The following is a 25,351-nucleotide window of genomic DNA, read 5'->3' as shown; positions in this document are numbered from 1 at the left end:
CAATTCTGCTGCTGCTGATGGCCAACAGCGCCTCATGGATTCCCAGATCTGTTTGAAGGTTCAATTCTGGCCTTGGGTGACTGTCTGCATGGAGTTTGCACGTTCTCCCAATGTCTGCCTGGGTTCCCTCCGGGTGCTCTGGTTTCTTCCCACTGTCCAAAGGTGTGCAGATTAGGTGGATTGACCGTGCTAAATTGCCCCTTCGTGTCCAAAAGGTTAGGTGGGTTACTTGAGGGGTGGCACGGTGGCACAGTGGTTAGCACCACTGCCTTTGGGCGTCGAAGACCTAGTTCAATCCCAGCCCAGGTCACTGTCTGTGCGGAGTTTGCACATTCTCCCCATGTCTGCGTGGGTCACACCCTCACAACCCAAAGATGTGCAGGGTAGGTGGATTGGCCACGCTAAATTGCCCTTAATTGAAAAAAAATTAATTGGGTACTTTAAATTTATTTTTGAAAAGGCAGGGTTATGTGGTTACGGGGATAGGGTGGAGGTGTGGGAGGTGTAGGGGGCTGTTTCCAAGGGTCGGTGCAGACTCGATGGGCCGAATGGCCTCCTTCTGCACTGAATTCTATCCCATTTAGCACAATGGTAGTGCCATACAACACGATGGAGGGTATCCTCAATGTGAAGACCGGACTAGTCTCCACAAGGACTGTGCGATGGTCACTTCTACCCGATACTGTCATGGACAGATGTATCCGCAGCAAGTAGATGGTGAGGATGAGGATGTTTTTCCCTCTTGTTGGTTTCCTCACCACCTACTGCAGTCCCAGTCTATATCCTACAGGACTTGGCCAGCTCGGTCTGTGGTGGTTCTACCGAGCCACTCTTGGCGATGGACATTAAGTCCCCTACCCAGAACATATTCCGTGCCCTTGCCACGCTTCCTCTAAATAGTGTTCAAGATGGAGGAGTACAGATTAATCAGCTGATGGTGGCCATGGTAACGAGCAGGAGGTTTATTTGTCTGCGTTGCCCACACCTGAAGCCATGTGACTTCATGGGGTCGAGAGCCAATGTTGAGGTCTCCCAGGGCAACTCCCTCTTGACTGTGTACCACTGTGCCGCCATCTCTGCTGGTGATAGTGGTGTCTGGGGCATTGTCTGTAAGGTATGATTCTGTGAGTATGACTATGTCAGGCTGTTGCTTAACTAGTCTGTAAGACAACTCTCCCAACTTTGGCACAAGACCCCAGATGTCAGTCAGGAGGGCTTTGCAGGGTCAGCAGGGGTGGGTTTGCTGTTGTCGTTTCCGGTGCCTGGTGCCTGTTTCGTTGCCAGGTGATCCATCAAGTTTCATTCCGTTTTTGTGTTTTCGTAGCAATTGAATACAGCTTGCTAGGCTATTTCAGAGTCAATCACATTGCTGTGGAGTCAGTCACATGTAGGCCAGACCAGGTAAAGATGGCACATTTCCTTCCTTAAAGGGCATTAGTGAACCAGAACATTAAAAGAACCAGATGGACTTTTACGACAATCGATGGTTTCATGGTCATCATTAGACTTTTAATTCCAGATATTTTATTGAGTTATCCCACCTGCCGTGGTGGGTTTGAACCCCAGATCATTATCCTGGGTCTCTGGATTACTAGTCCAGCGACAATACCACTACACCACTGCCTCCCCTCAATGCTCACTAGATTCAGTCAAGGTCCCAGAGGCTTGGAGGTCTGTGAACGTTGCACCATTCTTTAAAAAGGGTGCAAGGCAGAAAGGCTGGTCAGTCTGACTTCAGTGGTGAGCAAACCATTGGAAACATACTGTCACTTAGAAAGGCACAGATTGATCAGAGATAGTCAGCATGGTTTTGTTCGGGGAAAATAGTGTCTTATAGACTTTTTAAAAAATAATAATAATTTAGAGCACCCAATTCCTTTTTTCCATTGAAGGGGCAATTTAGCGTGGCCAATTGACCTACCCTGCACATCTTTTGGGTTGTGGAGAATGTGCAAACTCTACATGGACAGTGACCCAGGATCAGGATCAAACCAGGGTCCTCGGCATTGTGAGCGTCTTATAGACATAGAAGGATGTTTCCAAGTAACAAGAAGGATTAATGAGGGTAGTGCAGTGGATGCTGCCGACATGGATTTCAGTTAGGCATTAGACCAAGTCTCACATGGCAGACTGGTCAGAAAAGCAAGATCGCATGGGAGATAGGGAAAGGTGGCAGGTTGGATTCAAAATTGGCTGTGACAGGAAACTAAGAGCAATGGTTGATGGATATTTTTAGTTTCCAATAGTGTTTCATAGGACTTAAGTGTTGGGCCCTTGCTGCATATATTAAATTATTTAGACTTAAATGTGGGAGGCATGGTTGGGAAAATTGCAGATGGCAAAAATGGGCCATGTACTTGATTCTGAAGAGGATAGTTGTCGACTGCAATGGTTTGATGGAGTGGGCAGAGAAATGGCAAATGGAATTCAATGTAGGAAAGTGTGAAGTAATGCATTTGGGGACGACAAACAAAGCAAGGGAGAACATAATAAAGAGGAAGATATTGAGAGGGGTTGAGGAAGTGAGAGACCTCAGAGTTCATGTCCACAGGTTCTAAGTGGCAGGACAGGGGAACAAGATGGTCAAGAAAGCTTATGGAAGGCTTTCCTTTACTGGGCAAGGTATTGAACACAAAAGAAGCGATGTAATGATGGAACTGTATAAAATGCTAGTTAGGCCATAGCTGGAATTATGTGTACATTTCTGGTCACCACATTACAGGAAGGACATAATTAGTCAGGATGGAGTGCAGAGGAAATTTACAAAAATGTTGCCAGGACTCGAACATTTGTTTTCCTTGGAACAGAGGAGACAAAGGGGTGACCTAAATCAAGTGTACAAAATTATGAGGGGCCTAGATAGGGGAGACAGGAAATACTTATTTCCCCAACTAATGGGTTAATTCCAGGGGGCATTGGTTAAGGTGATTGGTGGAAGGATTAGAAGAGACATGAGGAAAAACATTTTCACCGGAAGGGTGCTGGGCGCCTGGAATTCACCGTCTATGCTGGTGGTTGAGGCTGAAATGCTCAACTCATTTAAGAAGATACCTGGATCTTCATCTGAACTGCTGTAACCTGCAAGGCTATGGGATTAAAACGGTGGCTAGTTTTCTTTTTCTAATTTTGGCTGGGGCCGGCACGATGGGCTGAATGGCCTCTTCCTGACTGTAACCTTTCTATGGTTAGGCATTCAACATAAATGTCATTTCTTTCACCAACATGAAACCCTAGCACAAGAAAGAAAGATTTGAGTCACGAAATTAAAAAAATAGTTTCTTGTTGGTATCATGAAATGCTCGTTCACAGGAACAGCGTCCTTTTCACGAAACAGCAGCACTGTGGTAGTTCCTACAAACATCGGTTACATACATGGCCATGCCTAACAACAGAACTGTTACGAATGCAGAAAAATTGTCGCCAAGCATACGTTTAAAAAGGAGGAAGGAACGCAGATTCTTTATAAAATGACAGGGTGCCAGATTTGCTCGACTGTAATTTCTATATCATTTAAAAATGGAAACCCAACTTTCTCACTCATATTCAGAATTCATTCCGGAGTTTTCACGGGGCCCCCTTCTGTTCGACAATTGTTAACAGCGGGGGAGAGTCCTCAATTACTGTCGTCAAAAAATTAAAATGACTAAAGAGATTTCCCCCCCCCCCCCCCCCCCCCACTGAGATGCATATTCTCTCGCAAACTTCAGTCTGGTTAGAAAGTGGGATTTGTATTTTCCGGAAGAAATCTTGCTGCTTCCGTGGAGAAGAACAAAACGTATAAATGCATTGTTTAGTTTTTCCAACGATCACAATAAAGCCATCATTACAGAAAGCGAATTGCACCAGCAAACAAGCAAACTTATATTATCCAAATTAACCTTAGCCTGAATATTTAATTGGGACCCGCTTTATTTATAAATATTTGCTAGACTCCAACTCCAAAGTGGTGTTTAAGTAACGGGAAAGACAGTGGATTCAATACAGAAACGGATATTTTCATTACAAGTACATTTTCCAGCATTCTGTAAAGGAAACTGGACCCCATATCCAGAGGGCATGACTAATGTTCAATAATATTTCAATATTTCACAATATTTCAAGTTAGATTAAATTCGTGAAAGATTGTTGGTTTTATAACAAGTATTAGCTTTATTGTAAAAATAGGCTAACTGGCATAAAAACAATTTCAATGATATTTAAATACTATATAACATCAAGATTACCAGATCAAGTACATTTCACAGCATTCTCCTTTCACCAGTTGGAATAACCTGACATTTCCCATTGAAATGAATCCCGTTGTTTAAAAACGAGTTTGTGTTGGAAATATATGGTTACTCTGCATTAAATCTCAACTGGACCAAATTATAAACACAATTTTCCGCTAATACTTGCGGGAAATCCAATTTAGACAAAACATTACTTGCTAATATATTTAACGCGAAAAGGCATATTTTAGAGCAGTTTGCAAATGGCTGTTAATTTAGACGACAGTGAGAGAGGAGACAAGCCAATCTGCACCAAAAAAGTCCTGGATACGATTTTTAGAATTTTAGAACACAAGCCACTTTATTTGGGGTGTTATTACGTTTTGATTACAGGAAACTGCTATGGTTTTGTTAACTGTGGAACTGAGAGTTCACTTCAGAAAAATATAACTTTCTCAAAGAAAAATGTAAAATATTGATCAAATGTTTAATTGTTCAAGTTGCTGATACGTCTTGGTCATGTTTGTAAATAAATCAACCACAAAAGCCGATTGAGATCTGCAAATCATCGATCACCCAACTTTCAGAGTACATTAAACTGAATGAAAGCCATCAATGGTTGCAATGTTCCTTGAAAAATATTTCCTGAGCAGTAAGTAGGGTTAATAGTCTCACTAAAGGGGTAATACTGTAACTACGGTTGCAACTCGATTTAACCCAAGTTTAATATTTGTGTGGGTCACTGCACAAAATAAACAAGTCTTTAATTTGATTTCCTCCCAACACAAACAGACCCACGGGTGTACATCTCACTGCTGGATAATTACCGAGCAGCGTATGGAGGGACCGTGACAGAGAACAGCCTCCCAACTGCTTGGGCAGGAAGAGTAAATGTGATTTAATAATTCGGAGGTATTCACAATAGCAGCCACTACACCCATCACCTCCCCCACCCACGCTCTCATTAAGGTACCTCCTGGCCTCAGCTTCAGCCCCCCCTGAAAACTCCAACAATAAGAGTAATTTGTAAATAAAACAATGGTATTGTCCTTGTTCGACCTAATGAGCAGGGATTAGGCAGAGTAACTTTCCTATAAATGGTCCACAGAAAGTTGAGAACAGTCAACACACCACTTTAGTCGCAATACACGATCTGTTCAGTGATTTTTTTTGACCCAAGTCACATAGAAGCAAAAGAACGGAGATGGGCTTCGGGGCAATTGGAGGTCCCATCAAATCCACTCTGCAAAGTTTCTCTTTCGTTGTAACCTATTTGCTACCCGTGGCTTCTCACGTGTTGCCTATAAACCTGGGCAGTTCCACTAGATGCTTGCGCATCCCCAAGGCGATGGCCCTGTGCTACGACATTGGCTACACGGAGATGAGGGTCCCCAACATACTGGAACATGAAACTCTCGCTGAAGCAATCCAACAGTCCACCAGCTGGTTACCTTTACTGGCCAGAGAATGTCATCCAGACGCCAGGATTTTCCTGTGTTCTCTTATTGCACCCGTTTGCTTAGACAGGTAAGGAACGTTAAGTGCATCAATCCGCTTTGCGAGACAGCCGGGAAGTTAAGTGTCATTTAATATTAATGAAAATAAATATATAAAAGTTGTCTTGTGAAATATTTTGAATTGAGTCCCAGAACTACATGCCCAATACTAAATTTAATGCAGAGTACCAAGGAATATTTAAAATAATACCGCGTAAAGTGACGTTTTTGTCAATCCACAAATTGAGAATCAGTTAAACATTAATCAAACGCGAGATTTTTGTGTGATGAAAATATATTTTTGTTTAATGACGAATTAATCCAAAATCGCTGAGTGGCTTTATATTCTAAAAGCAGAACTAAATGTGATTATTCCAGTTTTCTGGTTCACAACCTCACTGCCTCCAAATGCGCGACAGGCGGGTTTCTGCTGTTTTAATTTGTGACAGTTCTGAAACACACATTTCTCATTCCCCCGCGACAGAGAGGTATATATGAGAGAAGGGTGACAATGATGGAATTAGATAATAATAATCTTTATTAGTGTCACAAGTAGGCTTACATTAATACTGCAATGAAGTTACTGTGAAAAGCCCCCAGTCGTCAGGAGGCTCGAGTATAAATGCCAGTATGGGACTGTTTGGGTTTCTTTGCCATATAATCCTATGCGATAACCCTAAATACCAGTCCCACTGAGATCAGCAAACTCTGTGCAGAGCAAGACTGATACCTTGCTGACCTGTATGGCTCAGTTGCATGTTAGGCAATACGTTTGCTGGGCTGGTTTAGCATAGTGGGCTAAACAGCTGGCTTGTAATGCAGAACAAGGCCAGCAGCGCGGGTTCAATTCCCGTACTGCCCTCCCCAAACAGGTGCCGGAATATGGCGACTAGGGGCTTTTCACAGTAACTTCATCGAAGCCTACTTGTGACAATAACCGGCTTGGGTCACTGTACATTCTCCCCGTGTCTGGGTGGGTTTCCTCCTGGTGCTCTGGTTTCCTCCCACAGTCCAAAGATGTGCAGGTAATGTGGATTGGCCATGATAAATTGCCCTTAGTGTCCCAAAAAAAAGGTTCGGAGGGGTTATTGGGTTATGCACAAAATGCACAAAAGTGGGCAGTGGCTGTGGTATTGGTGCCCAACTAGTAATCCAGAAACCCAGGGGATTGCTCTGGGGATCTGGGTTCGACTCCCGGCAAGACGGATGGTGAAATTTGAATTCAATAAAAAATCTGGAATTAAAATCTAATGATGGGTGGCACGGTAGCACAAGTGGATAGCACTGTGGCTTCACAGCGCCGGGGTCCCAGGTTTGATTCCCCGCTGGGTCACTGTCTATGCGGAGTCTGCACATTCTCCCCGTGTCTGCGTGGGTTTCCTCCGGGTGCTCCGGTTTCCTCCCACAGTCCAAAGACATGCAGGTTATGTGGATTGGCCATGCTAAATTGCCCTTAGTGTCCAAAAGAAAAAGGTTAGGAAGGGTTATTGGGTTACGGGGATAGGGTGGAAGTGAGGGTTTAAGTGGGTCGGTGCAGATCGATGGGCCGAATGGCCTCCTTCAGCACTTTGTTCTATGACCATGAAACCATCATCGATTGTCTTAAAAACCCATCTGGTTCACTAATGTCCTTTGGGGATCGGAAATCTGCTGTCCTTATCTGGTCTGGCCTACATGTGACTCCAGATCCACAACAATGTGGTTGACTCTTAAAATGCCCTCAGGGATGGGCAATAAATGCAGCAACGCCCACATTCCATAAACGAATAAAGAAAAAAATGCATTCATCAGATTTCCAACCTAATTATATTTAAGTGTTTATAAAATATTTCACACACAACCTGAAAGTTCACTAATCCCTTTAACATGAATGACATTTACACAGTATATTTATTGATTAGCTGTTTTAGACTCCCAAAAGGTACGAACTGGATCACAGCATATGCTAAACATTTGACACTTTAAAAAAATGTTAAGGTATTTGAAATTTTTTATAACAGTAACTAAAACAATGACATCAACATGATAAAATAACCATTCCCGCCCCCCCCGGCCCAATCTGACATTTTTAATTTTCCCCAAGAAAGTTGACGAACGGCTGCCACCTCCGGGAGAACCCTAACGTTGACCCTCTTAAGGCAAACTTTATTTTCTCAAGACTGAGAAACCCAGACATGTCACGAACCCAGGCCTCTACACTCGGGGGCTTCGAGTCCCTCCACATTAATAAGATCCTTCTCAGGACTACCAGGGAGGCAAAGGCCAAGACGTCGGCCTCTTTCGCCCCCTGAACTCCCGGATCTTCCGACACTCCAAAGATGCTACCTCCGGGAGCACCCATGTTTTTAGCACTGTGGACATTGCCTTCGCAAAACCCTGCCAAAACCCTCTTAAGCTTTGGGCATGCCCAAAGCATGTGGACATGATTTGCTGGGCTTCCCGCGCACCTCGCACACCTATCCTCTGCCCCGAAAAACTAGCCACTGTCATGTGTGCCCGGTGGACTACCTTAAATAGTATCAGGCTAAGCCTGGTGCACGATGAGGAGGTATTAACCCTGCTTAGGGCATCCGTCCATAGACCCGCCTATCTCTCCTCCGAGCTCGTCCTCCCACTTGGCCTAAAGCTCCTCCACTGGAGTTTCCTCCGCCTCCGAAAGCTCCTGGTAAATATCCAATACCTTCCCCTCTCCCACCCAGGTAATGGAAACTACTCTATCCTGTATCCCCCGTGGCGGCAGCAGCGGAAAGGCCGGCACCCGTTTTCTCAGGAAGTCGCGCACCTGCAAATACCTAAAACCATTCCATGCTGGCAATTTAAAATTATCCTCCAAAGCTTTCAAGCTGGGAAAGCTCCCATCTATAAATAGATCCCCCATCCTTCTAATTCCTGCCCTCTGCCAACTCCGGAACCCACCATCTAGCCTATCCGGTACAAACCTGTGGTTGTTATAAATCGGAGTCCAAATCGATGCTCCCTCCACTCTCTTATATCTCCTCCACTGCCCCCAGATCCTCAGAGCCGCCACTACCACCGGACTTGTGGAGTATCGGGCAGATGAGAACGGCAGAGGTGCCGTTACCAATGCTCCCAGACTGGTGTCTTTACATGACGCCGCCTCCATCCGCTCCCATGCCAACCCCTCCCCCACTACCTGATCACGGCTATATATTTCGCCCAGTAGTAATTGCAGAAGTTCGGCAGCGCCAACCCACCCTCCCCCCGACTAGCTCCAGCAACACTTTCTTCACTGGCGGGGTTTTACTCGCCCACACAAAGCCCAAACTAATCTTATTCATCCACTTGAAAAAGGCCTAAGGGATGAAGATTGGGAGGCACTGAAAGACAAACAGAAATCTGGGGAGGACCGTCATTTTCAGGGTCTGTAATCTCCCAGCCAATGATAGCGGGAGCATGTCCCATCTCTTAAAGTCCCCTTCCATTTGTTCTACCAACCGGGATAGGTTTAACTTGTGTAGTACCTCCCATTTCCGGTCCACCTGGATTCCCAGACATCGAAAGCTCTTCCCTATCATTCTAAGCGGCAGCTCTCCCAGTCTCTTCTCCTGCCCTCTTGCCTGGATCGCAAACATCTTGCTTTTCCCCCAATGTTCAATTTATACCCCGAAAAATTGCCAAATTCCCCCAAGATTCGCATTACTTCCCCCATCCCCTCCAACGGGTCCAAAATGTACAAAAGCAGATCATCTGCGTAGAGCGAGACCCAGTGCTCCACCCCCTCCCCAAACCAGCCCTTTCCAGTTCCTAGAGGCTCTTAACGCCATGGCCAATGGCTCTATGGCCAGAGGAAACAGTAACGGGGAGAGGGGGCACCCTTGCCTCGTCCCTCGGTGTAGTTCAAAATTCCCCAACCTCAGCCGGTTCGTGCACACACTCGCTACTGGTGCCTGATAGAGCAACCGCACCCAGTCAATAAAGCCCTCACCAAACCCAAACCTTCCCAGCGCCTTCCACAGGTAATTCCACTCCACCAAATCAAAAGCCTTCTCCCCATCCATTGTTACCACCACCTCCGCCTCCTCTCCTTCGGAGGGCATCATAATACCATTTAAAAGCCTTCGAACATTGGCCTTGAGTTGCCTGCTCTTAACAAATCCCGTCTGGTCTTCCCCTATCACCCCCGGGACACAGTCCTCTATCCTTGTGGCCAGTATCTTAGCCAGCAGTTTGGCATCCACATTCAGTAGAGAAATCAGCCTGTATGACCCACGTTGCTCCAGATCCTTCTCCCATTTCAAGATCGATGAAATCAAGGCCTGCGACATTGTCCAGGGGAGGACTCTCTTATCTCTCCTCACCAGCAGTGGGCTCAATATCTCTGAAAACTTCTCATAGAATTCCACCGGGTAGCCGTCATGCCCCAGGGCCTTGCCCGACTGCATGCCCTCCAACCCCTTGATTCTTTCCTCAATCTCAATTGGGGCTCCCAGCCCCCCCACCAGGTCATCCTTCACCCTCGGGAACCTTAACTGATCCAGAAATTGCCTCATCCCCTCCACCTCAGCCGGGGGTTCCAACTCATATAATTTACTATAAAAGTCCTTAAACACCTCGTTCTCCCCCGCTGGGTCCAGGACAGTATTACCGTCTCTACTCTTTACTTTACCTATCTCCCTGGCCGCCTCGCTTTTCCTGAGCTGGTGCGCCAACATTCTGCTCGTCTTTTCCCCGTACTCATAGATCGCCCCCCTTGCCTTCCTCAACTGTTCCACTGCTTTCCCTGTGGTCAACAGCCCAAATTCCACCTGTAACCTCCACCACTCCCACAGTAGCCCCGTGTCCGGGGCCTCAGAGTATCCCCTGTCCACCTGGAGTATCTCCTCCACTAATCTATCCCTCTCAGCCGGTTCCATCTTTTCCCTGTGGGCCCGTATCGAGATTAATTCCCCTCCGACTACTGCCTTCAAAGCTTCCCAGACAGTCGCTGCAGAGACCACCCTGTATCATTTGTTTCCAGGTAATTCTGGATGGACTGGTTAACCCGCCCACAGACCGCCTCATCCGCTAGCAACCCCACATCCAGTCTCCACAGTGGGCATTGCCCTCTCTCCTCACGAACACGTAGATCCACCCAGTGCGGGGCATGATCTGACACTGCAATTGCCGAATACTCAGTATCCACCACCTTCGGTATTAGCGCCCTGCTCAGAACAAAAAAGTCGATGCGAGAATATACCTTGTGGACATATGAAAAAAAGGAAAACGCCTTCGTCCTCGGCTGTGCAAACCTCCATGGGTCTCCTCCCCCCATTTGTTCCATAAAACCCTTCAATTCCTTTGCCGCAGCCGGCCTCCTTCCTGTCCGAGACTTTGACCGGTCCAATTCCGAATCAATGACTGTGTTGAAGTCCCCTCCCATGATCAGGTTATGTAACTCTAAATCTGGGATCTTACCTAACACCCGCCTCATAAATTCCACGTCGTCCCAATTCGGAGCATATATGTTCACAAGTACCATACACCCACTCCAGCTTCCCACTCACCATTATGTACCTACCTGCCTTGACTGACACGATTCTCCCTGCCTCGAATACCACTCGTTTGCTGATCAAGATCGCTACCCCCCTGGTCTTTTGAGTCCAGTCCTGAGTGGAACACTTGGCTAACCCACCCCTTCCTCAATCTCATCTGGTCTGTAACCTTTAGGTGTGCCTCTTGTAGCATTGCCATGTCCGCCTTCAGTTCCCTCAAATGCACGAACACGCGAGCCCTCTTGACCGGCCCATTCAGTCTTCTCACGTTCCATGTGATCAGCCTGGACGGTGGGGGGGGGGGGCTTCCAACCCCCCCCGGCCGACTAGCCATCACCCTATTTAGGCCAGTCTCGAGCTCGCTTCGAGTCCCCACTCGGGCTGTCGTTGTTCCCAACCTCCCATTTGTCCCCGAGTAACAGTTCCTCCCCTGTCAGCAAAGCAGCTCCCCCCCCACCCCCCCCCCCCCCACCCACCACCACCACCCCCAGCAACAACACTAAAAACCCAATTCCCCAAGTCAAGCTCCAGCTTAACACCTGTCCACCCCACACTGCGCTTCAGAGTCAGCTGACCCATGCTGACTCGATAGCTCCCGCCCCTGGCACCAGTCTGTCTCCCTATTGTACTCTCCTCTCTTCCCCCCTACATGAATAAACATTTTAAAAACATCATTCCCCAGTAAGCAAACAGAAAAAAAAGTGAAGAAACAATCACTTTAGAAAAATAGACACCCAAAAAGCAGAACTAAATTCAAAGCGCATCCCCCCCACCTAACAAGGTCCCTGCAAGACAAATCAACCTTTAACCATCCACACAGCCCATTATTTCACTTAGAGCTACTTAAATTTTTACAATCCAGCACCACAAATCGCTGCCACAGTACTTTTCCAAGGCTCAAGTGTCTTTTAATTCGCCTCCAGCTTCATTTCTTTAATAAAGGTCCATACTTCGTCTGGCGTTTCAAAGTAGAAGTTCCTTTCCACATGTGTGACTCACAGGCGGGCTGGGTACAGCATCCTGAACTTCACCCCCTTCTTAAAGAGGGTTGCTTTTGCCCGATTGAACCCAGCTCACCTTTTGGCCAAATCTGCTCCCAGGTCCTGATAAATGCGCAACTCACAGTTCTCCCACTTGCTGCTCCGTTCTTTCTTGGCCCACCGCCCTCGCATCTGATCCCTCACTGCCTTCAAGGAGGCCAACAATTCGGAGATTCTGCCTCCTGGACCTATTGTCCAGGTCCCCCAGCTTCTCCTGCATTCTTTTCTGGCGGTCGTTCATTATCCTCACCTTGCTTTCCAGCACGGTTATATATTCCTCGTGCTTGGACAACTTTTGTTCGACCTCCTGGATCACTTCCCCGTGGGTTTCCTGATTCTGAACCACTTTATCAATCAAAGCCTTAATCGGGTCCAGCGTGTCCTTCTGCAGCTTGGCGAAGCAATCCTCAAAAAACTTCACCAGCTGCTCTGTCGACCACTGTGCCGTCTCCCCGTGGCCCTTGCTCTCCGCCATGCAGTCCCGTGTTACCAGCTCTGCTTGCATCTCCCTTATAAGACTTTGTCGTCTCACACGGCCACTTCTGGTCCAATTCTCCATACACCGGAGGGGGATTTCTCCTTACTGTCTCACTCTTCACTGCTTTATCCCATAAAATCCGGAAAATAACGGAAAAAAAACGGAAGAAAAAGGTCCAAAAGTCCATTACAGGCGGGATCTATCAAATGTGCGACCTACCCTTCCATGGCCGCCACCGGAAGTCCCGACCCACTTTATTTTGATTGAATATTGATTTGTTCTGCCAAAGTCCAGTTGACTATTACCGTTCTCCTTGATTGCCTGTCTGACATGAATTCTGCTTGTTTGGAAATTTCCTTCAGCTCAATAGCATAATGAATCCACCCTCTTGGGTTCGTTCGTGCCAGTATTGATGTAATTGCTTCAATTCCATCAACCTCCCTTCCTGCCCATTCATTACACACGGAGTCAGTATTGGAAACAATGTTTTTCCCCCACATCCACAATAATACTTAATTGTGTCCATCGTCTATTACCCTCCTCTGCTAAAACCCCAAGTCATGTTTCAATAACCTCCCTATTGATTTCGTAAACGCTCTCCTCAAAGCTTGCCTCTTCGCCATCTTTCAATCTTCAGTTGATCCAGAACACCCATGTCCTCTCTCACATTTCCACTGCAAGTAGTAGTGCCAAAATACTAGTAAAACTGATATGGTCCGTTGTCAGTGATATAATTCACCTGGTTTGCACTTCTGTAGACCCTACGATGGTGCAGTTATTTAAGTCGCAATCTTTAATTTCAGACAAATGGAACTCTCTTTAAGACAGCAAAACCCCCACTGTTATACCACAAGAAAAGGAGATCACTTGCATTAAAAAACAGGGAAAAAGACTTCTGGATGCAGTTCCAACATACTTTACAAGTCTAAGTTTGGGGGGGGGGGGGGGGCGGTGGGGGAGTGCTGGAGGCATTGGTATTGTTAGGTTAAAATTGCAGCAAACACAATTAAAAAATGCCAGAACGCACAACATCTTTGTGCTCCTACAGAAATGCATTCAGTGTCCATTATTGAAGGACAGCAGAATCAATGCTTGTTACTTTTTTTAGCATCTGATTAGGATGCTGTATTCTCCTGGAATCATGAGTGTATTCAAATGGGGTTTATTCATTGTCACAATTTATCTTAAATTTGATTAGAAAAATCTTGCGGGGCAAATATCCTTAATGAGAAACAGGAAAAGTATGGGTTTTCTCTCCAGTTACTAATTTGCTCATGAAATTACTCAACAGAAATGTATTATTTTCGACAGTGAGATTTTGTAAAAGGTCAGCGACCTGGAAAAACTCAGGAATTCTCCTTTAAATTGGAGTAAAAGTAAACGTCACCTCGATGTTCAATATATAGGGGCAGCACGGTCCATAGCACTATTGCCTCAGCACGAGGGACCTGGGTTTGATTCCGGCCTTGGGTGACTGCGTGGGAGTTTCCGTGCGTTTCCAGTGTCTGCGTAGGTTTCCTCCCACAGTTCAAAGATGTGCAAGTTAGGTGGATTGGCTAAATTGTCCAAAGGTAGCTGAGGTTACAGGGGTAGGGCGGGGGATTGGGCCTACAAGGGGTGCGCTTTTGGAGGGTCAGCGCAGACTAGATGGGCTGAAGCCTCCTTCTGTACTGTAGCGATTCTATGATATGTTAAATGGTTGGGGGGGGGGGGGGGGGGGAAATCACAATATCACAATCTGAATAACATTAAATGAGAAATCTATTCACTCAAAGGTCGTGAATCCTCGGAATTCTCAACCACAGCTGTAGATGTGCAGGCGTTGTGTATTCAAGTCAAAACTAGACATGATTTTTGGATGCTAAGGGGTCAAAGGATCTAGATATAAGGTTGGAAGGTACAGCTCAGCCATGATCTTATTGAATGGTGGAGCAGGAAAAAAACTCCTAATTACCTGTGCCTGCTCCTATTTCTCGTGTTATAATAATTAAGCCACTTAAGAAGCTACAAATAAATTGTACCTCCAACTGGAATATTTTTCCAATGTACATGCATTGGAAGAACAATAATTTATTGAGGAAGACCAACAGGAAACAACATCATTCTCTTAACTTTTGCCACTTTTAAGGTTTATATACCCTTGTCACAGCCTATGTGTAGCAGTGAGGAACAACTGTGCTCCCATCATGGCCTGCTATGGCTACCCATGGCCAGAAATACTGAACTGCAACAAGTTCCCTGCTGACCACGGCATGTGCATCTCCGCTATCAGCAACAAGACAGCATTACATAGAAGGAGTAAGTGATTTTGATTAATAGTGGATTTCATGTAATAGCACATTAAACAAACCACATACAACATATTCTGATCAAGCCTAATTGTTCTTCTGTAAAAAACAAACCATTTCAACCTAGTTTCTGGTACCCTGTTAAAATTATTAAGGGGATAAGGAACCACAAAATGCAAATAAAAAGTAACCAGGGATCATTCAGCCGGTTCCTTTGGAAAGATTTTATAACACACAATGCTCAATGTATGCACTAAACCACAACGTGGCACCATTCCAGTTCTCACTTGCAATTTTTGCACATGATAAATACTGTCAGGTCGGGGCAGTGAGCAGGAGTGTCTTGGAGAGGAGGAAAATGTGAAAATCATTCAAGCCTCTCTGTTGTCTGGAAGCAATTTCACTTCCCATCTTCTTGCCAGAAAATAAGATGTGAAGCAGGTGAATCCTTGGTCAATGTCTTTTCTCAAAGGCTCCATCCTCCATGCTACAAATCACTGTTGCCTTCAATGTTTAAATAGTAATGTGTGCACTTTTCACAACAAAAGTGTCGTTGTACAAAGTAACATGGCCAACATTACATTTTATCCCTTTCTGGGTCTTTTCATCCCATAAGTGTCAGTTTGACAATTCAGGTTTATATAAATATTTATGGTGTTCTCATTGTACAGAGACAGAATATACATTACATCAAAGCAAGTGCTGAATAATGGAAGCCCAGTTTTATCTTTTCCTTATCTGTTATCCATGCTGGCATACCTTCATGGGGATCACTGGATAGTGGCAATTTCTGCCCATCCCCCAATGTCTTGGAGCACATAGGCTGTAAAGGCGGAGATCATGCATCTCAGTACAGACCAGAGACTCAACAGACCCCACAACATAACTGGAGTTGTACAACAATAATTTTTCCCCTCTCCATATAAACTGCATTCAATTTCTACTGTTACAAATCAATCAAATTCAGGTCAAACACTAACTTTGTGAAAAATCTAATTCTGCATTCCATAGTTTTACAATCCAATTACATAATCTGGGCCAACACGTAGATATAGCACTGAGCAAGTGCTGCATTGTCGGATGTCGCATTTCCGAAAATACATTAATCTAGAGGCTCTGTCGACCTATTCAAGTATATTTGGAAGATTTGAAGACACTTTCCAAAGAGGACAGCATACAGACCTCCCCCAGTACTAGTCAACATTCACCCCTAAGCAATAGATGAGCCCATTTGTGTTCATGGGACTATGCTATGTGTACACTGACTGCCATGTTTAGCTAAAAAGCAATATTATAAATCACAAAATAAAATTTGTCAGTGAAGTACTTTGAAATGATGGATTGGCAAAGTAGGCTTAAGGAGTCGAATGGCCTACTTTGCACCTATTTTGTATGTTTGTAAATGTCCTCAGAATGTGATATGGGAAGGATAAACCTAAATTTGTTTTCTATATCGCCAGACTTTGGCCTTCAAATCATTTTACAGAAGACCTGTTGGTCTGGTTTTAAGAAAACAAAACTACTCCAGGCCATTCTTGCACCTCTAAGCAGATGGATCAGCGGTCAGAGTCAAAGAACTAAAATAAATATTAACTCCACCCCCCACCCACACACAAATAAAGTTAGAAAATGACAGGGTCAGTTCATCATAGAGCATTGTACCTGTCTGCATCTAACATATATATATTTTCATTCACTACACAGCAGTGCCCCAAGCAAGCTGTCGAGACTGCGAATTGGAAGTAACCACCTCATCTAAAGAAATACTCAATACATTTTGTTCACATGATTTTGGTGAGTGTAATACAAGGAGGTAATATACGCATCAATTCTTCTCTTGTCTGAGGCTATTGTCTAGTAGAAATGTTTCATTAATTTGACGAGCTTGACCAAATCTGCAAAACCAGAATGAGATTTTGAGGAATCTTTGGTGGCAGAGCATGCTGCTGGAGAGTTTTCCATGGTCTATCGTTTCTCTGTGCAATGGAAATTTCTCAAAAAGGTTAGAGATATTTATTTGAGGAGGACAATGTATTTCAGCAGTGCAAGTTAGGATAACAGAGCAGCAACCCGGAGCACACCAGTTCCAATCCTATCAAAAAGCGAGTCAGTAGGGCAGTACGGTGGCGCAGTGGTTAGCACTGGGACTGTGGTGCTGAGGACCTGGGTTCTCTTATCGGTTCCGGTTTGTTAATTAAGTTGGTTGCAAATCTCAGTTTTGCCACATCACCATCCAATTCTACTGGAGGTAGGATGGGAAAATTTACTGCTGCTATTTTTTTTTTTTTTACTCACTCAGTATTTACTTGTAGCTTTTCTTTTTGTTCTTTTTTCAGCAATCTTTTTGGACATTTGGACTGTGTTCTCAGGTTATCGGTTCCTTATCGCATCATTTCCAGGGTTCAAAAGTTTTTTTTCTCCAATTCTGTACACCATATTTCATGTCGAGGATAGCTGTACTTCAGAGTTTCTCAGTAAGAAGTCTTTATTGAACTGGTCTTAAGATGTCTGCCGCCAGATGCAGCCTCATGGTACAGTCACATGGCTACAGAAATCCAAATGCGTCACTGGTTACAGCTTAAAACCCAAACACCTACCTTTGCTGGCTTACTATGTAGTTAACTCTTGATACTTGTTAGTGGCCTTGCAACACACTCAATTGTAAAAGTCCAACCACCAACATCTCAGAGCAACTTTGGATGAAAATGCAGTTGACACTGACAGCCACCACCCAACCTCAAAAGTAAATTTAAAAGCTTTTCCCCCCTTCTGTGCTTTATTATTATTCATTACGAAGGATCAAAGTAGCACACTGCAGGTTAGTTATTGTGTTTGACCAAAAAGGTTGGGGTGAAAGGAGAGAGTTTTAGATAATGTTTAATTATAAAATATATCAAAGAACAGATATCATTATATTCTGAACTAACAAGGGAGTCAAAGGGTATCAAGCACAGGCAGGAACGTGGCATTGAGGCTACAATTAAGTGGCGGAGCAGGCACAAGGGACCGATTAGTCTACACCTGCACCTAATTTGTAAGTTTGTATTCCTGTTTAAGGAAAATAGTTGGATATTTGAGCGTGCTGCCTGGACACAAGTTTACAGCACAGTAGCTAAAGCAATTCTAAACTAACACCCTCACCCTACCCAGCAACTCTCCCAATGGCCCAGTATAATGTTCCTCTACTCCAAATATTTATCCATTCTTTCATATAAACAGCTGTAGTCTCTGGAGGATTACATGTTTCAACCATCTGCATTGCAAAATCTCTGCCCTCACTCTCTTTGAGATAATTTTATGCTGATCTTTTAATTATTGACTTCGGAAATGTAAATTAGTGACAAAAACTGTTTTCTCTTTCAATTTTCCATTTACAATTTTGTCCTGATGAGAAGACATTAACTAGGAAGGGTTTCAATTAATTTTCAACGGCAGGTAAGTGCACCTTAGAACTCATGTTCCTAACCCATCCTCTGTCCAATTTATTTGGCAAATAGCAAACTAATGTATAAATTTTCTATTTAGTTCTAAAGTCAGCAGAGCCCCAAGAGACTGTAAATTAAGTAACACTCATTGTATCAAAATTCCAGTATATCGGTCACACAATATAATAGTCACACTTGGCAGTTTACACTGTTGGTAAAAACAGATTTTTCCTTTTCAATTTTCTTTCCTCCTCTGAAGGTTCAAGCCCATGTTATTCTAAACACAATTATTTTTAACTTTTATTCAAAATAGCTGATGGTATTAAAATAACACCAACTGGAAAATTCAGGCCACAAACTTGTGTTGGGACATAACTTTATTAATACACAGTTCTCAAGTAATTTGCCGAAGTGGCCAATATTCAAGTGAGCTTGGATGGATAGAGCCTCGAGCCGGACAGAGTATCAACGCTGATCTCATTCTTGTCCTCTCTGAACATTCGCAAAACACTTTCCAGTAGGGTTCACCGGGCTGCAAACAATATTGCGAGCCTGATTCAGGAGTACCTGTGATGTCATTTATTTTCATATGGGGAGAGATTGGGTTGACTGGGCCTATATTCACTGGAATTTAGGAGAATGAGGGGGGTTCTCATTGAAATGTATAAAATTCTGACAGGACTGGATGCAAGGATGATGTTTCCTCTGGCTCGTCAAGAACAAGGGGTCACAGTCTCAGGATAAGCCATTTAGGACTGAGATGAGGAAAAATGTCTTCATTCAGAAGTTGGTGAACTTGTGGAATTCCCTACCACAGAAGGCTTTGGAGGTCGAGTCACTGAATATGTTTAATAGACTTGTACATCACAAATATATTTCTAGATGCTAAAAGACTTCAAGGGTATAGGGAGAGCGCAGGAGTATGACGTTGAGATAGAGGATCAGCCATGATCATATTGAATGGGGGGGCAGGCTAACAAGGTCGAATGACCCACTCCCATTTTCTACATTTCTATATTCCTACTGCTGCTCTGGTTGAGATTAGAAAGTTCAGAACAGGCCAAAAATCAAAAGATCGGGCTATCTGGTCCATATGGCTTAGTTCTACATTGGACAGTACCTTTACCCAATGGGAAAGCACAATTAAAATCAATGTCCTAGGTCTAACATAAGTCTTACCCAATGATAATCTGTATGACCCAACCATCAGGCTGTACAGGATAAGAACACACTGGGAAATATATTACCAAAATAAAATGACCATTGGTGTCATTATTTTTTTACACATTTCTCAAGAATTATTATTTTTTTTTAAATGCCATTAGCAGGTCCTTCAAGTGAAGCATTCTTGCAGCTGTTTACAATCATGCCAAGAATCAAAAGTCTTTGCCAATTTAAAATAATCAGCAAGAAAATAATCAACAATTCAGCAGATTGAAAAGTTATGCATTCATTGGAAAAATCCTGTGTTAAGTAATGGGTTAAGAGACATTGCAATTAGTTGTCTCATTTATGTTAAGTATCCATTAATTGACACGGATATATAAATCGGCTTCAGGTGGCCTCTGGCAGGTGGTGTGTTGTTGGAGTTTTGTGCAGAGGCTGTGGAAGTGAAATAAATGGTGTTTGGTGAAAAGGAACAGGACTTCTGACTCTTCATACCAGGACTTCTGACTCTTCATACAACGGTAACTAAAACGTATAACAATGGTAGCAGAGGATGATTGCTGTGCAAATGTGAAGGTTTGAAAGATACAACTTTTCCTGATCAAACCAAGGAGTGAGTGAGAAGGAAAAAAAGATACATGGCTGAACCCAGGATAAAGATAGCTGGATATGACTATCCCCCCTTATTTTCTGAAAGGGAATCGTACGACCAATGGAGAAGTGCAGTAGTTATGTGGACTAAGGTAACTGCCTTGGGAAAGAGAAAACAAGGTATGGCATTGGCTCTTTCTCTACCTTATGACAGTAAAATGCGAAACAAAGTGCTTTCTGAGCTGGAATTGGAAGAGTTAGACTCAGAAGAAGGTCTAGGGACTCTGTTACAATATATGGATAAGATTAACAAGAAAGGTGACTTAAGTGCGTATGAAGCATGGTCAGAATTTGATAAGTTCCGTAAAATAGAGGAATTCTCCATGGAAGACTATATAATGGAATTTGGCAGACTATATAAAAGGCTGCAGAAACACAACCTGGAATTTCCACAGTCTGTGTTGGCCTTTAAATTACTTGACTGTGCTTGAGTGAGCAACATGGATAGGCTCCTGGTTTTGACAGGAGTTCAGTTTACGGATGAGGATACCTTATTCGATCAGATGACAAAAGCTTTAAAGAAGATTCTGGGGAAACATTCGATTCCGATGGCACTGATGACTCAAATAGGTCAGCCTGCTATAAAGCAGAATATGGAAGACACACTACTAACAGGATAGCAAAATTGTACAGCTATGAACAGGGCCCAAGACTATAGAAGGAGATCGAGACAAGGAAATTATGAAGACAGAAACCCAGTTAGAACTTACAATAGGAAGATGAACCCCAGAAATGCACGGGGCATGATAAATCGATGTTTTCGATGTGACTCTCAATACCATTATGTCTTCAACTGTCCAAAACGTTATGATAGAGTGTTTGAAGCGACACATGACACGGAAGAGTCAGAAGAGGAAAAAGATAGTGTTCAGAGAGAAGACATTGTCCTAGTAACAAACAGTGTTCCGCCGGTAATGAGGGTGTTGGTTACAGAATCCTTCAATTGTGCTGTATTAGACAGTGGCTGCACATCTACAGTGTGTGGAATTGACTGGTTAAAATGTTACCTGGACTCTTTGAATGCTGAAAATCAGAACAAGGTTAAGGAATATGAAAGTTCCACAAGTTTCAGGTTTGGGGATGATAATACTCTGAAATCGCTGAAAAGAGTGGTGATCCCTTGCAATATTGCCAGAGTGAATCATTTCATTAGCACGGATGTTGTATCAAGTGAGATACCTTTGCTTCTGAGCAGGCCGTTGATGAAGAAAGCACGCATGAAACTGGATATGGAACAGGATAAGGCAACAGGTTTTGGAAAGACGGTGGACTTACAATTTACACAGTCGGGACACTATTGTATTCCATTACTGACAAATAATATTTCAAGTAGAGTGGTTAAGGATGTGTTAATGGCAGTTGAAAATGGGACTTTAGCTGATAAAAAGCTTGTGGTATTAAAACTGCATAGGCAATTTGCACATCCGTCTCCTCGGAGGCTGAAAAATTTATTAAAGGATGCAGGGGTAAGGGATGAAGACTATACTAAACTGATAGAACAGGTTAGTGATTGCTGTGAAGTTTGTAGGAAGTACAGAAGGACACCAGCACGACCGATAGTAACCCTACCTTTGACCAGGGATTTTAACGACATTGTGGCTGTGGACCTTAAAATCTGGGATAAGGCCATTTTTCCGAAAGGACAACTACCAAAAGTTGGTACAAAGGTGACATACTTGCCTGAAGGGCCTCGTCAATGGAAGGATACAACTGTTGTTAGAGCACGGAAGGCCACTGGAAAGTATAAACATTGGTTGAATGTACAGTATTCAGGAGAGGGAGTTAAGACAATGGATTGGGGACACGAAGTTCAAAAATGGAGGTCACAGAAACGCAGTGTCAGTTCAGATAATACATCGGTTAGTGAACAGGTCCGCAGGAAAAGGTCGAGAATTTTGAAAGGACATCCCACAGCAGATAGGAAAGATCAAGTAGTAGCAGTATAGAACAAGTTACCAGGCGGGAGAGGGGACGTAGTTTATCAAGGTCTCGGAACATGAGTAAGACTACGAATACTAATAGGAGTCGAAGCCCACATGCACGTGAGATTTTGGTGGCTTCCAATAAATTATATGAAAAGTTATCAAAGATGCTAAACAGCAAGAACTGCATAGTTGGAGTGAATTTGGGGTATACACGGAAGTACCGGATGGGGGACAAAGAACTCTATCCCACAGATGGATTTGCACGGAAAAGGTTCTTCTGGATGGAACGTATAAGGCAAAGGCCAGGCTTGTGGCAAGGGGATTTGAAGAAAACTTTGAAGATCAGGATTTAAGGGTAGATCCACCTACAGCAGGAAATAAAGATCTTCTTGGCTCTATTAGCCACAAAGGCATGGGAATGCAAATCTATAGATAGAAAAGCTGCCTTTTTGCAGGGGCATCAGCTCCAGAGAGACATTTTTCTCCGTCCTCCTAAAGAAGCAGCTAACACAGAAGGGGTATTCTGAAGTTGAACAAATGTGTATATGGATTAAATGATGCATCTAGAGTCTGGTATTTTTTGGTAAGGTCAGTTTTGTTAAAGTTAGGCTGTTGCCAGTTGAAAGCACATCCGGCAATGTTTTACTGGCACTATAAAGGAAATCTTTCTGGCATTTTTATGATGCATGTCAATGATTTTTTGTGGGGTGGGACTAGTGATTTTGAAGCTATTGAAACCTCTGGTTTGAGGAAAGAATTCAGGGTTGGAAGTCAGGCTTCCGGTGCATTTAAATATATTGGACTGGAAATTGGACAGACTAAGTTAGGGGCAACTTTACGTCAGCAATCTTATTTGGAAAGCATCAGCCCAATAGCAATTAGTCGTGGCCGAGTTTCACAAAAAGACGCAATGGTTTCAAAGTTAGAAAAAGAGCAACTGCAAAGCTTAATTGGGCAACTGAACTGGTTAGGTAGACAGACTAGACCGGACCTGAGTTTTGATGTCTTAAGAGTTAAGTACAAAAATGAATGATCCCAAAGTCGAAGACATAATAAGAGCAAATAAAGCGTTGGCCAAACTAAAAATGCAGGAGTCTGTTTTGAAGTTTTAGGTGACCTTAGGCACTTGAAACTCATAGTTTATAGTGATGCATCCTACGCAAATTTATGTGATGGGGTTTCAAGCGCAGGAGGTTTTATAATTTTCCTTTTGGGGAACAAAGGTAAATGTTGTCCGCTTGTGTTGGAAACAAAGAAAATGAGGAGAGTGTTAAAAAGCACTTTGGCTGCTGAGACGTTAAGCCTTGTAGAGGCGGTGGATATGGCCTTTTATATAAGTATGATATTGACAGAAATTTTGGGATTAGGGGAGTTGGGTAATATACCTATTGACTGTCACATTGACAATAAATCCCTGTGGGAAAATGTGCACTCCACAACAAGTGTCAATGAAAAGAGGTTACGGATAGACATCGCAAGTTTGAAGCAGATGTTGGACAGAGGGGAAATAACAAAAATTAAATGGGTCGACAGGAGCTATCATCTGTCAGGCTGTTTTACGAAAAGAGAGGCGAGTTCACAGAAACTTTTGGATATTGTTTATGAAGGGCGCTTGTTTCTGTGACTGTTTTTTCTCTCTCGTCCAAACAAAAACAAAAGGGAGGGAAAATCATGTGTGTTTTTGAGTTTCTTGAAATTTTGTTTTCACCTAATTATTTTTTTTTCTCCAAGGAACGGGAGACTGTTAAGTAATGGGTTAAGAGACGTTGCAATTAGTTGTCTCATTTATGTTAAGTATCCATTCATTGACATTTTTTCTTTCTCGTGCAAACAAAAAAAAAGGGAGGGGAAATCATGTGTGTGTTTTTGAGTTTCTTGAAATTTTGTTTCCACATAATTATTTTTTTTTCCTCCTAGGAAGGGGAGACTGTTAAGTAATGGGTTAAGAGACATTGCAATTAGTTGTCTCATTTATGTTAAGTATCCGTTAATTGACAGGTATGTAAAGGGGCTTTAGGTGCCCTCTGGCAGGTGGTGTGTTGGAGTTTTGTGCAGAGGCTGTGGAAGTGAAATAAATGGTGTTTGGTGAAAAGGAACAGGACTTTAGACTCTTCATACAATGGTAACTAAAATGTATAACATCCTGTACCTCACAAACTGAGTGAGGATTCGTGCAGGTGTTCAGACTCAATGATGGTATTGAATTGAATTTTGATTTCTTGTCACGTGTACAGAGGTACAGTGAAAAGTATTGTTCTGTGTACAGTCCAGACAGATCGTTCCATTCATGAAAAAACATAGGACATGCATAAATACATAGGCACAGGCATCAACTGTAGGATCACAGCTGAACCCAACGTTGTGCTTTCTACAAGGGACAGCTGGAAAGCAAGCAGCAGCGACAATGCTGACAGACTTTTCCTTCGGCAATTGTGAATGAGCAAGAATCTAGGTTATGCTTTGTTGTTACACCAGATTACACACAATTTAATACACCAGTGTATTAAATTATAAAATCTCTGCAAATTCCATTCATCTGTCACAATTATTTGTACATTAAATTTACACAGGATTGTCCAAAACATAGTGATTCCCATATTTCTTGGCTTTTATTCAGTTTTGAAAATTGTGAATAATACTGAAAATACGCTGTCACTTTACCTCCCACAGCAGTGAAAATCAGAATCTCAAAGAGAAACACTACCTTTTCCCGCATCTCAGATTTTGAGATGGACAGCAAACTGGACGTCTTCAAGCACGGGCCCCTCCTCAAGACAGAGATCCACCCCAAGCTTCAACACTGGCTTGACTTGGATGCCACTTGTGTGCAGAACATGACGCGAGGCAACCGTGCAGGAACTTTTGTGATCGTGGGCCGGATCCAAAATGGCAAAGTTGCAGTGTACAAAGTGTACTTGTGGCAAAAGCGTGACAAAAATCTCATGCATGCTGTCAGAAAGTGGAAACACTACAGGTGCCGTTCTCAATACTGAGATTGAACGTTATATATTTGTAAATATGTATTAAAGTGTAAAGATCCTATAAAGTACTTTTATCTTTCTCAGTGCTAATGTCTTTTCCTAATGGCAAATTCAAATCAAGAGTAAGACATTTAGAAGTCACCCAAATAGTGATCTTCATGAAAGCAGGGGTATTTCTACACAGGTACCACATGGTCAGA

At 43.4% G+C, this 25,351-nt stretch overlaps 2 protein-coding genes across 2 annotated transcripts in view; one reads left to right on the top strand and one right to left on the bottom strand.

Annotated features, from left to right (window-relative positions):
• The window catches only part of LOC140388585 (transmembrane prolyl 4-hydroxylase-like), a 101,263-nt gene that overhangs the window by 66,934 nt on the left and 8,978 nt on the right, over positions 1-25,351 (bottom strand).
• On the top strand, positions 5,363-25,203 carry LOC140388586 (secreted frizzled-related protein 5). The gene is made up of 4 exons (XM_072473009.1): positions 5,363-5,735; positions 14,843-15,012; positions 16,707-16,796; positions 24,841-25,203. Exons 1-4 carry the CDS (start codon positions 5,413-5,415, stop codon positions 25,161-25,163), a joined length of 906 nt encoding a protein of 301 aa, XP_072329110.1. The 5' UTR covers positions 5,363-5,412; the 3' UTR covers positions 25,164-25,203.

This window comes from Scyliorhinus torazame, chromosome 13 (assembly GCF_047496885.1).
Source record: "Scyliorhinus torazame isolate Kashiwa2021f chromosome 13, sScyTor2.1, whole genome shotgun sequence".
Classification (NCBI taxonomy): domain Eukaryota; kingdom Metazoa; phylum Chordata; class Chondrichthyes; order Carcharhiniformes; family Scyliorhinidae; genus Scyliorhinus; species Scyliorhinus torazame.
Note: the sequence above shows the minus strand (reverse complement) of the source record. Positions and strands in the feature narration are given on the sequence as shown.

What these genes read in the sequence shown, in the direction of transcription:
- LOC140388586 (XM_072473009.1), top strand. Translation starts at nt 5,413, where the DNA reads ATGGGCTTCGGGGCAATTGGAGGTCCCATCAAATCCACTCTGCAAAGT. An exon ending in GCACCCGTTTGCTTAGACAG is followed by an intron (nt 5,736 to 14,842) that starts GTAAGGAACGTT and finishes GCCACTTTTAAG; the next exon opens with GTTTATATACCCTTGTCACA. An exon ending in ATTTTGTTCACATGATTTTG is followed by an intron (nt 16,797 to 24,840) that starts GTGAGTGTAATA and finishes TACCTCCCACAG; the next exon opens with CAGTGAAAATCAGAATCTCA.